The sequence below is a fragment of the Asparagus officinalis genome, chromosome 8 (genome assembly GCF_001876935.1).
Source record: "Asparagus officinalis chromosome 8, Aspof.V1, whole genome shotgun sequence".
In the NCBI taxonomy this organism is placed as follows: domain Eukaryota; kingdom Viridiplantae; phylum Streptophyta; class Magnoliopsida; order Asparagales; family Asparagaceae; genus Asparagus; species Asparagus officinalis.
In genome coordinates, this window is record NC_033801.1 from 54,906,948 (window position 1) to 54,922,026 (window position 15,079).

The 15,079-nt window shown below is 34.5% G+C and overlaps 2 protein-coding genes across 4 annotated transcripts in view; both read left to right on the forward strand.

Moving 5' to 3' along the window:
* Window positions 918–1,274, forward strand: LOC109821261 (keratin, type I cytoskeletal 10-like). The gene has a single exon (XM_020387442.1). The coding sequence runs from the start codon at window positions 918–920 to the stop codon at window positions 1,272–1,274; it is 357 nt and encodes a 118-aa protein (XP_020243031.1).
* Window positions 10,011–15,079, forward strand: part of LOC109851405 — a 36,478-nt gene continuing 31,409 nt past the window's right edge. For 2 of the 3 annotated variants that reach the window (XM_020421518.1, XM_020421517.1), the window contains exons 1-2: window positions 10,011–10,209; window positions 10,755–10,838. The gene's annotated coding sequence lies outside the window, so the exon portion shown is untranslated. Of the gene's footprint in view, window positions 10,210–10,754; window positions 10,839–11,039; window positions 11,139–15,079 lie in introns of all 3 variants that reach the window. The other variant, XM_020421519.1, reaches the window with a different exon arrangement.

The window sequence follows — 15,079 nt, forward strand, 5'->3', positions numbered from 1 at the left end:
ATGTCGCGCTCTACGACGATCAGTCATACTATCATAATAATAATATCCTTTTTTCAAAATTATTCTTTAAAACTATTTCTCATTATAACTAATTTAAAATAAAAAATATTATAATATATATTTATATATATATATATAAAAATTCTTTTTTGTATGAACAGTAATATTTTCCTATTTTATAAATTTTCCTTAATTAATTTCTTTTCGATAAAATTACGTAAATTCTAATTTTAACGCCTCACTTGTCATTTCAAAATAATATTCTAAAATAATTCTTTTTTCTTGAAATAGATTCTTTTATCTTTTTTAAAATACATTATTTAAAATTTAATTCTGTTACCAAATAAATTCTTTTAATTTATGATAACTATTCCAAAATTGCTACTCATCACACATCTATAATTCAAATCAACATTCACCAATGGGTCACGCAGTTAATTATAATACAATTAATCTACGCACATAGAATGTAAATATCGAAACGATAAAAAGAAGAGGTGAGATCTTGCTGCATGTTAATTTCTTACACTTGCACACACATCATCATATGTAATACATATTTATCATATCTACATATTTTTATCATTCAAATAATTATTCACACATCAGTTCTTCATATACTAATATAATACAGTTGATGAATATATAAAGTTGAAGAGAAATGAGACTTGCCCAAACATAAATCAGCAGTAGGACTTTCCTTGGGGTTCGTGGGTGACGGGATTTGATGTGGTTCGGTGTTGGCGTCGACGGAGGGGTGCAGCGGGTGTAGGGGCTGTTTGAGGAGGCGTTGAGAGGCGGAGTGATGGGGGAGCTCAGGGTGGAGGAGGCGACGCTAGAGGATCTAGTGGTGATGGGCGGCCGGCGGTGCTCGGGCTGACCGTGGGAGTTGGCATGGCGCGCTAAGGGGGTCGGCGATGGCTCAGACAGCGGGCGTGAACGGTGAGTGGGCATCGAGGTTGACAGCACGACGAAGGTGGTTGACAGCGGCGGGGTTCAAGGAGGTAAGGACGACGGTGAGGCTGGAGGTCGGGGCGGCGAAGGGGAGAGCCAGCAGCGTTCGAGCGGCGAAGTGGGGCGGAGATGGGGCCGCGGAGGCCGGCGGTAGTCAAGGCGGAGCCGCGAGTACAGGGGTGGTCGGAGCTGCGTGGGTTTCGACGAAGGACGGTGGTCAAGGCGGTAGCTCGAGCGGCGGTGGCGACGGGGTCCAGAGCGGTGCGGGCGCCGGGTTTGGGAAGAAGAGAATGAGAGAGAGGCGGTGGGTTCAAAAATGATGGAAGTAGAAAAAGAGGGTATGAGTTATATATATATAGTATAATATTAGGGTTAGGGTTAGGGTTTAAAACAAAATACTTAAAATAAATAATTACGATATTTAAAAAATTAAACTAATTACAAAATAATTATCTATAATTAAAATTGTACATGTTATGCTAATACAATAGTTGATACGAAACTGAAGAAATAATACTGTAAATTATACAATTAAACAAGATTAATTTATAAAAATTATAATTACTTATTTTTAGAATCAAATAATTATGGAATAATTATATACACAGTAAAACGTACCAGTTGTGCTAATACGGCAGCTGATACATAATAATTGAAATAATACAATAATTTATACAAATAATACGTAATTAATAATTCAACATAATACACGCAATAATACGTAACGGTATTAATAATACAACGTATTATTTAAAATAATACATAATAGTAACGATAACATAACAGATTAATTTTAGAAATTTTTACTGCTCAAAATAAATTTACAGATATTAAAATCATTTATATAAATATATATAATCAGATTTTTAAATCATAAACAATTATAAAAAATCGAGAAAAATACAAATACTCTTATAAAAATAATAATTAAATATTTAAAAATAATAAAATTTTTTAACTAATATTAAATTTTACGGTCTTTACAAATCATATGTAAGCCTTTGAAACATACGGCAAGCAATCTATAAGTACAAACAACCCGTTCTCGTTTGCCACACGTCGATGATATCACCCTCGTGTCGGTATTGTGCTTCACAAAGCTTTTAAAATTCATAAGAAAAATATCTAGGATTTTTTAGGGGAGAGGGTGACTGTTAGGGTTTAGATATATGATAAAAAAGAGGAATTTTTTGAGAATCATAGGTATTTATAGAGGCAAACCCGAAACAAACCCGTTTGACCCGAACCAGAAAACCTAGTCTGACTGGAAAAATCACCTTTGGTATTTTGGTTGTAACTTTCTCATTCAACCTCAAAATGCAATGATTTAAGATTTGTTGGAAATCTGTTGAAGAGACCTACAACTTTGGTTTTTTGAGTTTTTCTAGATTCCAAATGCATCATTGTTTAAATTACGTATACTCTTAACTGGTCGTTTTTTCAGATTTCTCTTCATGCATATTTTGTGCATTTGCACTCATATATTCACAAATATACATTGAATTGATCTCAATTCAATTCCTATCATACTCAAACATCAAAATATGTTATTTTTTACTATATAACATGTTTATTTTTATTTTTCACATAATATTAAAATTTTTGGGGTTTTACACCTGAGACTAACTTAGAGTTCTTATAGGGGAAATCACTCTTCTCTTTATAGTCTAACACTTCCATCCTAAACTTCCTAGTAATTACGACGATGTAACTCATAGCTAAAATTTAATTAATTCTCTATTCTAACCTCTCTAAACTCTTGGGGTTCACACTTTCATCATTCCAACTCAAGTCTAAAACCAATGAACTATTCTAGTTCAAATGAGGGTCGAGATTTTTGGTCAACTCGGTCAAATGTACCAGTATCTGTATAAATGCGAGATGTGATTTTGGTTGGTGTTACATCATATATCCCTTATAAAAATTTTGATCTTTAAACTTCCAACTTCTCCACTCTTACGAGGTAGCAAGTACCACCAATGGATATGTATAGAGGATGGCATAGTAAAAAAATGTAATTCGTTACACAAATAAAATTAAATGAAAGAAAGCTCAACATGAGTATTAAACAAATCCAAAAACTAAGATAAACATCAAGGACTGAATAAATATACAGAAGGATATTAATGATTTAGCAAATGTAAAACCTAGAACAACTCTTAAAATCATGACGGAACATTCCCAGTCATGATATCTTTCAAGAGGAACATGTATTGTAACTCGTTTCTTGGCTCATTGTATTTTAAAACACACGGCACTGAATATATTGAATGAAAATAAACACATTGTATTATTCATTACAAGTACATAAACATATGCAAAATCATATACACATACCACACAGGCACGCACAAAAAAGAAATTAAAATTCCTAACATACTTAAATTAGTTTTAAGTTAATTGAGATTGAATAATAATATTGGTTAATTTAAGGTGGACAACAAAATCTAAACTCGACAATCCAAAGTGGGATTCCAGTAATAAACTCATCAAGTTGACTAAAACAAATCTCACACCTTAAAAAGCTATATTATTATTTATTCTCCCCCATTTAAACCCAATATTTTAAGGCGATTACACGTAATGTCGTCTATTCTTAATTTTTCTATATTATACGATTAATTTTTGAGTGAGAAATCTAACAGAAAAATATGGAGGTTACAGATCCCCACACTATCGATAATATACAAATTTTAAGAGTTCATAAAAGTAGGTTTTAACGATGTTATCTCCTCTCAATGTATCATATCCACATACTCATTTATAGCAAATTTGAATCACTTGTTCCCACCACCATCTTAGCAAAAAGCCTATCACATTGATTGAGACAAACATCTAATATTTAAACTCTTAATACCCGTGGGTGTGCGTGTTTAATCTCTAAGGATATATTTATTATTATCAATAGTTTAACCATTTAAACAAGAACCAACATATCACATAGCCTAATTATTTAAATTATCTCATTTTTATGTTAAAAACAACTGCAGCAAAACTTGGCTCAAGACTCAAAAATACAAAATATCGTATTTTCAGACTTTTCAGTTTAGCTAGAGAGATATCAAAATGTAACTCGAAAATGTCAAAAACAAACATAGAATACATTTCCTAATGGCAAAAATTGAAAACATGATAATAAAGGTATTCCCAAAGTTTTATTATCATCGGATTTCTAACGAAGAAATTACGGGGTCAAATGTCTCATAAAAAACTAAAAACTATTGTGCAAGTTTTTAAGTGTCTGGAATACCTCCGCAGATGTTTAAGAATTTAGACCAGATGTCTGAGTTGCATAAAAAACATAAGAAAATAAAAACTATGCAGAGACAACTAAATTTCTACACTAGATGTATTAACCCTAGACCAGACGTCTGAAAATCCTAACAAGATATCTGAATCTAGTTTTTCAATAGATTTTCTAGTTTTCAAACTAGGGTCAGTTGTATCTTTCTTGTATCAAATATAAGGATTCTTGTCTGCACCCAAATAATATAAATATATGAAATTAACATGTGTAACACACAAATTATGATTATAGATTGATAAAAATACGAATTTTTGTAATCTAGGGCTTTTGTAAAAACATTGCCAAAACTTGGCGTATTCATATAGAACAAAAACTTAGCTAATAAAAACATCTATGTTGTAATCTTGTTGTTATATCTACATACATCATATATATCAACAATATGAATCAAACATGAAATGTAAATGTAAATAGACGAGAAGAAATAGGGAGAAAAGTGATTCTCATTTTATTCATCTTCCTCATTCCTCCATACATTTTGTCTTCCATGGATTACATTATATAGATGTGGAAAGAATACTAAAAGTCACAAGTAGGTGAAGAGACTTCTTCTAGTAATGTCCACATTCATTGTATTTATATTTACAACACTCCCCCTTGGACATTACTACATGATGTCAATGCCTCGTTAAAAACCTCGCTAGAAAAACCCAATGGGAAAAAACTAGTCGAGGAAAAGAGTACATGACATACATACATTATTTCTGTTACATCAGTTGTCTCGTTAAAAACCTTTCGCTAAGAAAAAGCATGTAGGAAAAAAACTTAGCAAAGGAAAAAAGATTACAACTATAGATCTTCGGGATCCAAACTTGTGTTGCATTAGTTGCCTCAATAAAAAAAATTTAGCTAAGAAAACTCTGTGGGACAAAACTTAGCAAAGGGAAAAAGAGTACAACATAGTCCTTCAAGGCGCAATCTTCGGGATTGCATTAAAAATTCGCTCCCCCTGATGATGACAATCTTCTGAGTCTATGCTAAGAAAAACCTAGTGGGACAAAACTTAGCGAAAAGGGGCAAAATATGATGATAGACCTTCAAGGCCCAATCTTCAGGATTGTTCTTTAAGAATTTGCTCCCCCTGAAGACGATGGTCTTCCAAGTCTGCGCATAACAATATTGTGAACATATTTCTCATAAGTTGATGTAGGTAGAGATTTAGTGAACAAATCTGCAAGATTGTCACTTGAGCGAACTTTTTCGATGTTGATTTTGTCATTCTTTTGGAGCTTATGTGGATAAAAGAATTTTGACGCAATATGTTTTATCATGGTTCCTTTTACATATCCACTACTCATTTATGCAACACAAGCTGCATTATCCTCATAAAGGATAGTGGGGGTAATATCATCTTTTGCTAGACCACACGAGCCACAAATATGTCGTATCAACGATCTTAATCATACACATTCTCGTGAGGTCTCATATAAAGCAATAATCTCTGAGAAACGACAATACCACCATAGAGAAAAACATAACCAGTCTGGGATTTAACGTTATGGGGATCAGATATGTAGCCAGCATTTTAATAGCCCACCAATGTCATATCTTGGTTTCTATTATAGAATAGTCCAAGATCTTTTGTACCTTGAAGATAGCGAAGGAAATGTTTAACGTCATTTCAATGCCTCCTTGTAGGAGAAGCACTATATCTTGCTAGCAAGTTCACCACAAATGAAATATCAGGCCTGGTGCAATTTGCGAGATAGAGAAGTGCTCCAATGGCACTCAGATAGGAAACTTCTGGCCCTCACATTTCTTCATTATCTTCTTTGGGTCTAAATGAGTCTTTATCCACTTCAAGGGACCGGACGACCATTGGTGTGCTAAGTGGATGAGATTTATCTATATAAAATCTTTACAAAACCTTTTTCACGTAGGTCAACTGGTGTAGAAAAAATTCCTTCTGGGAAAATGCTCGATCTGCAGGCTGAGACAAAACTTGGTTTTTCCCAAGTCTTTCATTTCAAACTCCGTCTTTAGGCATGAGCTAGCTTCTGTAAGCTCCTTGTGCATTCCAATAACATTTATATCATCAATATAGACTGATATAATACAAAATCCATTTTTGAATTTCTTTATAAACACACAAGGGCAGACATTATTATTTGCATATCTCCTCTTCAGGAGGAACTCACTCAGTTGGTTATACCACATTCTACCCAACTGTTTCAAGTCGTATAACGACCTTTAAAATTTAATGCTATACATGTTGTGATTCTCATTTTCTCTCAATTCAGGAGTTTTAAGTCCATCAGGGACTTTCATATAAAAATATTAGCATCTAATGACACATATAAAAATATGGTCTTGACGTACATATACTGCATATATAAATTCATAGTTTCTGTCATAGGTATTAACTTGCAGAACATAATATAATCACTAATAGGAGAATATTTTACATCTAAATCAATGTCTAGTCTCTGCGTGAACCCATTGAGCTATGAATCTCGCTTTATATCTCACCACCTTACAATTCTTATTTATTTTTCTTAAGAAGATCCATTTATATCCTGCAGGGATATATGGACTACAGGTTCAAAATACTTTAGCGAGTTCAGCTCAGCCTCAATTGCCACTTTTCCATCTCACCTAGTCTGAGTGCTTCAAGCACTCTACTACCGACTTAGGTTCTGGATCCAAATTATTTTCGGAGATAGTAAGAGCAGCTGTAGAGGCAACTATGTTGTCAACAACTTTTATATTTCTATTATATATTTCTCCTTTTTCACAAATTCGTGGCCACTTTAATTCTTATTTTATGTCAACCAAATCCTCATCATTTCCCTTAACAATTAGATTTGGCTGTTCCGCATCTCTAATATTATGATTATCAAGTGCATGTGTAATTTACTGGAGATTCCATCTTCAGGATGAACCTCTTTCGGAGGTAATGGGAGTGACTGTCTTTCTATATAGAATTTAGTTTGCTATGGACTATTATCTTTTATACTAACATATTTTATATGCTTCTGGCACAGTATGCTTCTGGCATACCAAATCATCAATGATATACTCAACATGAATATGGGGCTTAGTCACTCTTTTCTTAGCAGATTATCATGTGAACTTCTGCTTCAGTTTGACTAGTACGTGGATATAAATATTAAAGATCTTTTTCACCAATGGAATTTCTTGACATTATTTTGTATTTTGGGCACTAATCTCCCCCTAATGTCGAGAATTGATCTTCAATAAAAATACAGTCAGCGTACCAAATTGTAAATTGATCCCCTAGCATGGGCCATAGGTACTAAATTATTGACGGAGTTTCATAAATAATGTATGGATCTTCACTGAGGTCCCATAGAGGTACGCTATGGTTGTGATATAGAAATATGGACTGCAAATAAAGAATACACAGATGGGAAATGTTTCGCTTCTTCACCACGTATTAGATAAAGGGGAAATTATGATATGCAATTGGTCGGATTTGGTTTGAATGCCACATTTAATTTAAGAAAATCCGACAAATCATATTTTTCCCAAGATGACCCAATTGCTCATGCCAGAATTTAAAAGAATTTGGGTCCCTAAATCTTAAACTCATCGCAACATGGTTATTTTAAGTTATACAAATTCTAAAGTGTATAAATAAGAATCACATAGGTTCATAAGAGTTTAAAGCAAACTCAAGTTAAATCAAAATAGTCTGACAAATGCATATAATCCAAATATAGAAAAACCAAATAGTTTACCTTGACCATCTCGATAAGATCAACTTCAATGTCCACTATCTCCCCCTCGTCCAAGCTTATGAATATTAGTTTGAATTATGACATGTGCTTCACGCACTACATGTGAACCAATTAAACTTGCATTACGGTTTCTCACAATAGCTGGTTGAGTTTTTAATAACTACTAATGCAAGGATTAGTTCATAATGCTTAATATAATTTTTAGTCTTGTACTACTACAAGAGTACAAGGTTACTTGTTGAATTGCATTCAATCGAGGATTTAAAATCCAAAAAAATAGGAATGGGGAAAACAACTTTTCGCATTATTGGCTTCCATAGATCAAAGAAAAGTGAATACTTTTTCAGTGAGACATTAATTTTTCACCTCTTAATTGATAGAGAAAAAAATTTAAATTGTTTACCTTCTGGGCAAAGATACTTAAAGAATCAAGAGATATAATCGTGTAAAAATCATAATATTGTTAGTAAAAATGAACGTTCGAGGCGAAAGACAATTAATAATTCACAGTGCACTAATCATGAGGACGAAAGATTAGTGCATGAGAAATTAGAAATATTCACATTTTAATAAGGTCACACATAATCACCAAAATCATCAAGCTCCTTTTTCTAAAGATCTTCATAAAGGTTATCTTTCAAATGTTTGCTTCTGGCAAACTAGTCTGATATTAAAATTCACACAAAATTTTAAATGCTCAGACGATCAATGACCATCACAAACTCAAGCAAAATAGAATATTTAAAGCAAAAACATCAAATTGATATATTATGACAATTTTTCATGATTGATGCTCTATATGAACTTCTACATATAATCATTTGTCTTTTGGTAAAAGTTCACTTTCTTTGTAAAGCTAACATACACAATTAATAATCCATATAGTAAAACATTATATCAATATCACATGTCTGTGACAGAGAAGATACATATCATATGATTTATATACAGACTCATGGATTCATCAAATGAATAAAGAAACTTATTGGTGGCAACTAGCTGTGTGCATGTGTGTATTTTCCTTTAATAATATTCAATTAAAATCAAAATTTAGACTCCTAAATTAATGACTTTATGCTGCAATTTATCCTCTAATTTTTTTAACAACATCTCTCATACAGTTGTCCTCTATACCCTTAGCTATAGAAGCTTTTTATAATTAAAAATCAAATCTCTTTATGCAGTGGACTCCATGCATGACATCATTGTATTAAAAAAAACTTTATAACTATGAGGGCCACCTAGATAAACCAATCACATTGAAAACAAATGTAAATATCATAGAGGATAACCAATTATACTTGAATATTGGGATAACCAATTATACTTGAATATTGGAGGAAACATCAGGCTAAGCAGCATATGGGAATACAATAGTAAGTAGCAAAATACAAACCTATGGCAAGTATGGTGACGGAACAGAATAAAGTGTTGTTCTTAAGCTAACGAATAATCAAGAGAATTCTAGAAATGTACCACGATGAAATGGTAATACAAACAAGTTAAAGATTATTTACTAGTTGAATGCTAATATCTACGAAGAGAGGAATTCATATAATGAAAACTTGGCTAAAAATTAATAGAAAGTAGAGATCAGCTAACTACTTCTCTTACCATCAGCCAGAGCAGGAAGATGAAAACAACTTACCCTGCAATAATAAGGAAAACAGTCAATGTCATACCACGGAACAAAGCTTCTTTTGGAACAGATTGGCCTTTGTAGGGGAAAAACACAGCAACCATGCTAAGAAAAGCAGCTATAAGAAGTGCAACAACAGATAGGCTTCCAAGAGCAACTGTTGCATCATTTGGATACTTGCAGATGATAACACCTTTCCCTTTAATTTTAATTGCTTTTCCATTTGCAGGCTTGCAGAAGATGTACACCTAAAAATCTATTATTACGAATCGATGATCACGAACCGTCTAGCACTACTACAATTGGGTCTAATAATAACTTTCTATTTGAAACGGGCCTATCTAAAAACTGACTTAATTTAATTATAAAATAATGTATTTCTTTAAAATAAATGGGAAAGGATCAGAAGAGTCTGGAACGACATCGGAGATATTTTGGGTGGGAAGCTCACGCGATCGAAATTGTTTCGGCGCCTCTAAATTCATTAACCAAAAATCCTTTCCCTCCGATTATCAATGGAAAATTTTTCCCTTCAATCTCTATCAACCTGCTTCAAGAAATTAGGAATAGAGGGAAACCCTTCGACTTCTCTACTCCCATTCGCTCAGGTACGTAGAACCGCCTCTTCTTCTACTTCTAAATCGCTCATCACAAATCTGTCTTAATCTTCGATTTCTTGTGTTTCTCTCTGTAGTATTGCTGAATTAGATCTTTTTTTTATTTTTTTCGTGCTTGTTGGTCAACATAAACGATTTTGAACTGCTATTTGGGAAATTTTTTTTATCTTGTTTAAAGATTGAATTTTGTACTTGGATCTTCAAGGAGTTGGTTATTCTTGATGGGTTTGTAAAAATTGGACATTTTTTCATATTAATTGTTGTAATTCTATGCTCTTTTTATTTGGTCTTTCAAATTAATAATCCTTAAAATTGTGGATACTAGAGCTTTTATTGCAAAATATCAGTAATTCTCTAATTTCATGTTGATTAATTTGAGAATTAATATGTGCCAAGTGAAAATTTCCAAGAAAACGCATACAATTTGATTATATCTTTAGGACCATCAAAATATAATTTTTTTGTCATGGTTTTATTTTAGTATCTAATTTAAATTTTCCTTATCAATTTCTAATTTTATTTACCTTTTTTTACAGAGGGATCCTAATTTTCTAACTCGAAAATTCTTGATCGTGTTCTAAAGGACGTGCTTCTCATTGCCTACTACAATTCTTTTACAGGTAAGATTATATATTTGATTTTTTCTTTATGATTTTTAAATTATTTCTTTACAGAGTATGTTGTGATCCCTTAGATTTTGTATGTCCATATACATTGTTTCTCTTGACAGAATATGAAGTTATTGCTTAAGTTTTTTAAAATGTAATATGTTCAGAATTCCTAGCATTTACTTGAGATTGATTTTCGAGTCGGCTCTGTAGGTGGCTCTAGCTTTACAGATTTACTACATGCGAAGGTCAAGTTGCTAGAGATAGTTGTTCTCGAGATTTCTTGTCCTCCACATGATTCGAACTTGACAGGTTTCAAATCTAAAGATTTCAGCAAACCCAACTGAACCATAGCTGTCTCCTTTTGATCTTTCTCAATTGGTTCTGATTTTATAGTTGTACCATTATCCAATGGTGGGCTGATAGTAGATATCACATGCTTAGTAGCAAGGCTTAAAAATGACTTGTCTGTAATAGCTGTTGGGTTTCTTATGCAATTAATCACATTAATTAAAAACGGAAAACACAAGAAACATGCACCAAGATCATGTATGTAATCAAAAATAAATGAAGAGGGACAATTGTTTACCTCACACCTTTGCCGAATGATTAGTCTCCTTGGAAGAAGTGTTGCCGAACTGATTCAATCGACTTAGGGACTGCCAATAAAGCGACTCCCCTCTACGCCCACACACACACTCGGATCTATTAGGTTAGATGATGTGTGTTAGCACTCCCCTTTCTTGCTTATGTATATCGGCCAAGAGAAGATTTGAAAAACTGAAAAACCATTTTCTGTTTTTATTTTATTTTATATGTAGCCGAACCCACTAGTTGAGAATCAAATTCTCTCTTGTGGGCTTCATGTTTCAGTTACACATTATCTCTCCCTATCTTTTAGGGATTCGGCTAACATACCCCAAACTCCAATCAAGTCCTACTTGAAAATGGATTTTATTTTATTTTCTCCTTAATTAATTAATTAAAAATTTTAATTAATTTACATCATTAGGCTGAATTCATAATTCATTTAGGCCTAATGAATCATTGTGCCGAATATGAGCTCATCTCTTTATACATTTTATTAATCAATATAAATCAATGGCCCGACAAGAAGGACATATTATGCTCTAACCCAGATCCTTATTGTGTGCGATCCTGTAGGTCCATTCAATGTTGGCAACGGGTCTAGAAAATTAATTCAAGACTCATAAATCATAATTGGTCTCTAACAAGACATTATGATTACCCAAATTGAATGAATGTCAATAGTGAATCGACGAAACCTAATTACAACCTTATACAACCCTTTGCCTTTTGATATCATGAATTAGCATAAGGCACGGTACCGGTCACCCTTATTTATCGCTAAATCATTTCCTTGATCTACTAGTGATCCCGAGTAAGTCAAACAAACAATAACACTTATCACTTTGTTTGGGTGTGGCTACATACTACTCAGTTTCACTAATCAAGTGGCCGGTGATATCTTTTCTCTTCTTGAGAATGGCAATCCCTTCACTTCACTCATGTTTCTCAACATGACTCATGGCACAACCAATCATACCCATACTTGCCACTCATTACAAATGACGTTAGGCGTAAGTCAAAGTATACGATGAATCACTCGAGAACCCATAGTGATTTCAGGTCTAGGGATTCGAGTATAAGCATTGTATGAGAAATACTTATGACCAACATCCATGTAGTATCCTCATGAACGGATCGTTCCCGAAACACCGTTCTCTAACATGTTCCTATGTTCTCCGATTGATATCCCATATCCTATGATCAGTAAAACATGATCATCTCACAGAGTACATACTAGTCTTGGTTTATTGCCATTCCCATGACAATAATCGACTAGGGATATTTAGAGTAGTATTCTTTTATGCCTCAAGGTTTTACTATCCAAATCACGTATTTGATAACTTGAGCAGAATCACTATTCATGGATATTTTATCAAATTAATCATGCACAGGAACAATAATAGATAAAACAATACCTCATGATATACATATCAAATATAATAGTCTGGATACAATGTATTGGGACTAGGGCTCACACTAACAATCTCCCACTAGCACTAGTCCCAATCAGCCATAATCCTAAGCCCAAAAGATCTGACGTGACCCTCATGCTTTGGCCTAGCTAACTGCTTGGTCAGCGGATCTGCTACATTGTTCTCTCCAGGAATCTTGCATACCTTCACATCTCCTCTCTCGATGATCTCTCGAATGAGATGGAATCTCCTGAGTATATGTTTGGATCTCTGGTGTGACCGGGGCTCCTTAGCCTGTGCGATGGCCCCGCTGTTATCACAATGAAGCTCAATTGGATCTAGGATGCTCGGGACAACTCCTAATCCAGTAATGAACTTCCTAATCCAAACAGCCTCCTTTGCAGCTTCTGAAGCTGCAATATACTCAGACTCTGTAGTATAATCGGCAACGGTGTCTTGCTTTGAGCTCTTCCAGCTAACAGAACCTCCATTCAAACAAAACACATAACCTGATTGCGATTTTGAGTCCTCGGCGTCAGTTTGGAAAGCAGTATCAGTGTAACCATTTACAATGAGCTCTTCCTCTCCATCGTACACTAAGAAGAATCCTTTAGTTCTTCGTAAGTACTTAAGGATCCCTTTGACAGCAGGCCAGTGTTTTTCACCTGGATCCTGTTGGAACCTGCTTGTCATACTTAGTGCATGTGCGACATCCAGCCTAGTACATAGCATTGCGTACATGATAGATCCTATGGCCGAAGTGTATGGGATTTTACTCATGTATTCTCTTTATTCTCTTGTAGAAGGACTATCCTTCTTACTTAGAACAACTCCTTGTTGCAAAGGTATAAAACCTTTCTTGTTCTCTTGTAGAAGGACTATCCTTCTTACTTAGAACAACTCCTTGTTGCAAAGGTATAAAACCTTTCTTGGATTCTGCCATACTGAACCGTTTCCTTACTTAGAACAACTCCTTGTTGCAAAGGTATAAAACCTTTCTTGGATTCTGCCATACTGAACCGTTTCAGTACTTTGTCTATGTACTTTTCTTGACTTAGTCCCAAGAGCCGTTGTGATCTATCTCTATAGATCCTTATACCCAGTATAGTCTCGGCTTCACCTAAGTCTTTCATGGAGAAACACTTCCCTAACCATTGCTTAACATTTAACAACGTTGGGATGTCATTTCCAATTAGCAGGATGTCATCGACATACAAAATCAGAAACACTATGATACACCCACTAGTCTTCTTGTACACACAAGGCTCATCTTCGTTCTTGAGGAAACCAAACTCCTTGACAGCCTCATCAAAACGAAGATTCCAACTTCGGGATGCTTGCTTCAACCCATAAATGGATCTTTGAAGCTTGCAAACCTTATTAGGATTCTTAGGATCGACAAAGCCCTCGGGTTGTTTCATGTAAACATCCTCGAGGAGGTTTCCATTAAGGAAAGCCGTCTTGACATCCATTTGCCATATCTCATAGTCGTAATATGCGGCTATGGCAAGTAGAATCCTAATAGATTTGAGCATGACTACTGGCGAAAAAGTTTCATCATAGTCAATACCATGAGTTTGTTTGAAACCTTTGGCCACTAGTCTACCTTTGAAGGTATTATCGGCCTTTAGTTTGAAAATCCATTTGCACTCAATGATCTTAGCACCTTCAGGTGGATTAACCAAAATCCATACTTGGTTGTCATACATTGATTGCATTTCAGCTTCCATGGCTCCAAGCCACTTGGCTGAATTTGGATTTTCAATCGCCTCACGGTAGGTAGTGGGTTCATCTTGATCCACTAGCACTATGCTTTGATCGTCAGTTATGAGAAATCCATATCTCTCAGGCTCATGACGAATCCTACCGGACCTTCTTGGTTCTTGTGCAATGGGTTCGGGTTCAACAACTTCTTGCGAATCTGTTTCCATTTCCACACTATCCTCTATAGGAGTTTGTGGTTCTTGAACTTCTTCAAGTTGTACTTTACTCCCACTGTTTTTCTTGAAAATAAATTCCTTTTCTAAGAAAACAGCTTTCCGAGCAACAAACACTTTGTTCTCGCTTGGGTTGTAAAAGTAATATCCTTTAGTTTCCTTAGGATATCCCACAAACAAGCACTTATCGGTTTTGGGTGCTAGCTTATCCGATGTTAACCTCTTAACATGGGATTCGCAACCCCAAATCCTTAGAAAAGACATATTGGGCTTGTTCCCAGTCCATATCTCATATGGCGTCTTCTCAGCTGCC

Coding starts and splice junctions, on each gene's coding strand:
- LOC109821261 (XM_020387442.1), top strand. CDS start 918: ATGGCTCAGACAGCGGGCGTGAACGGTGAGTGGGCATCGAGGTTGACA.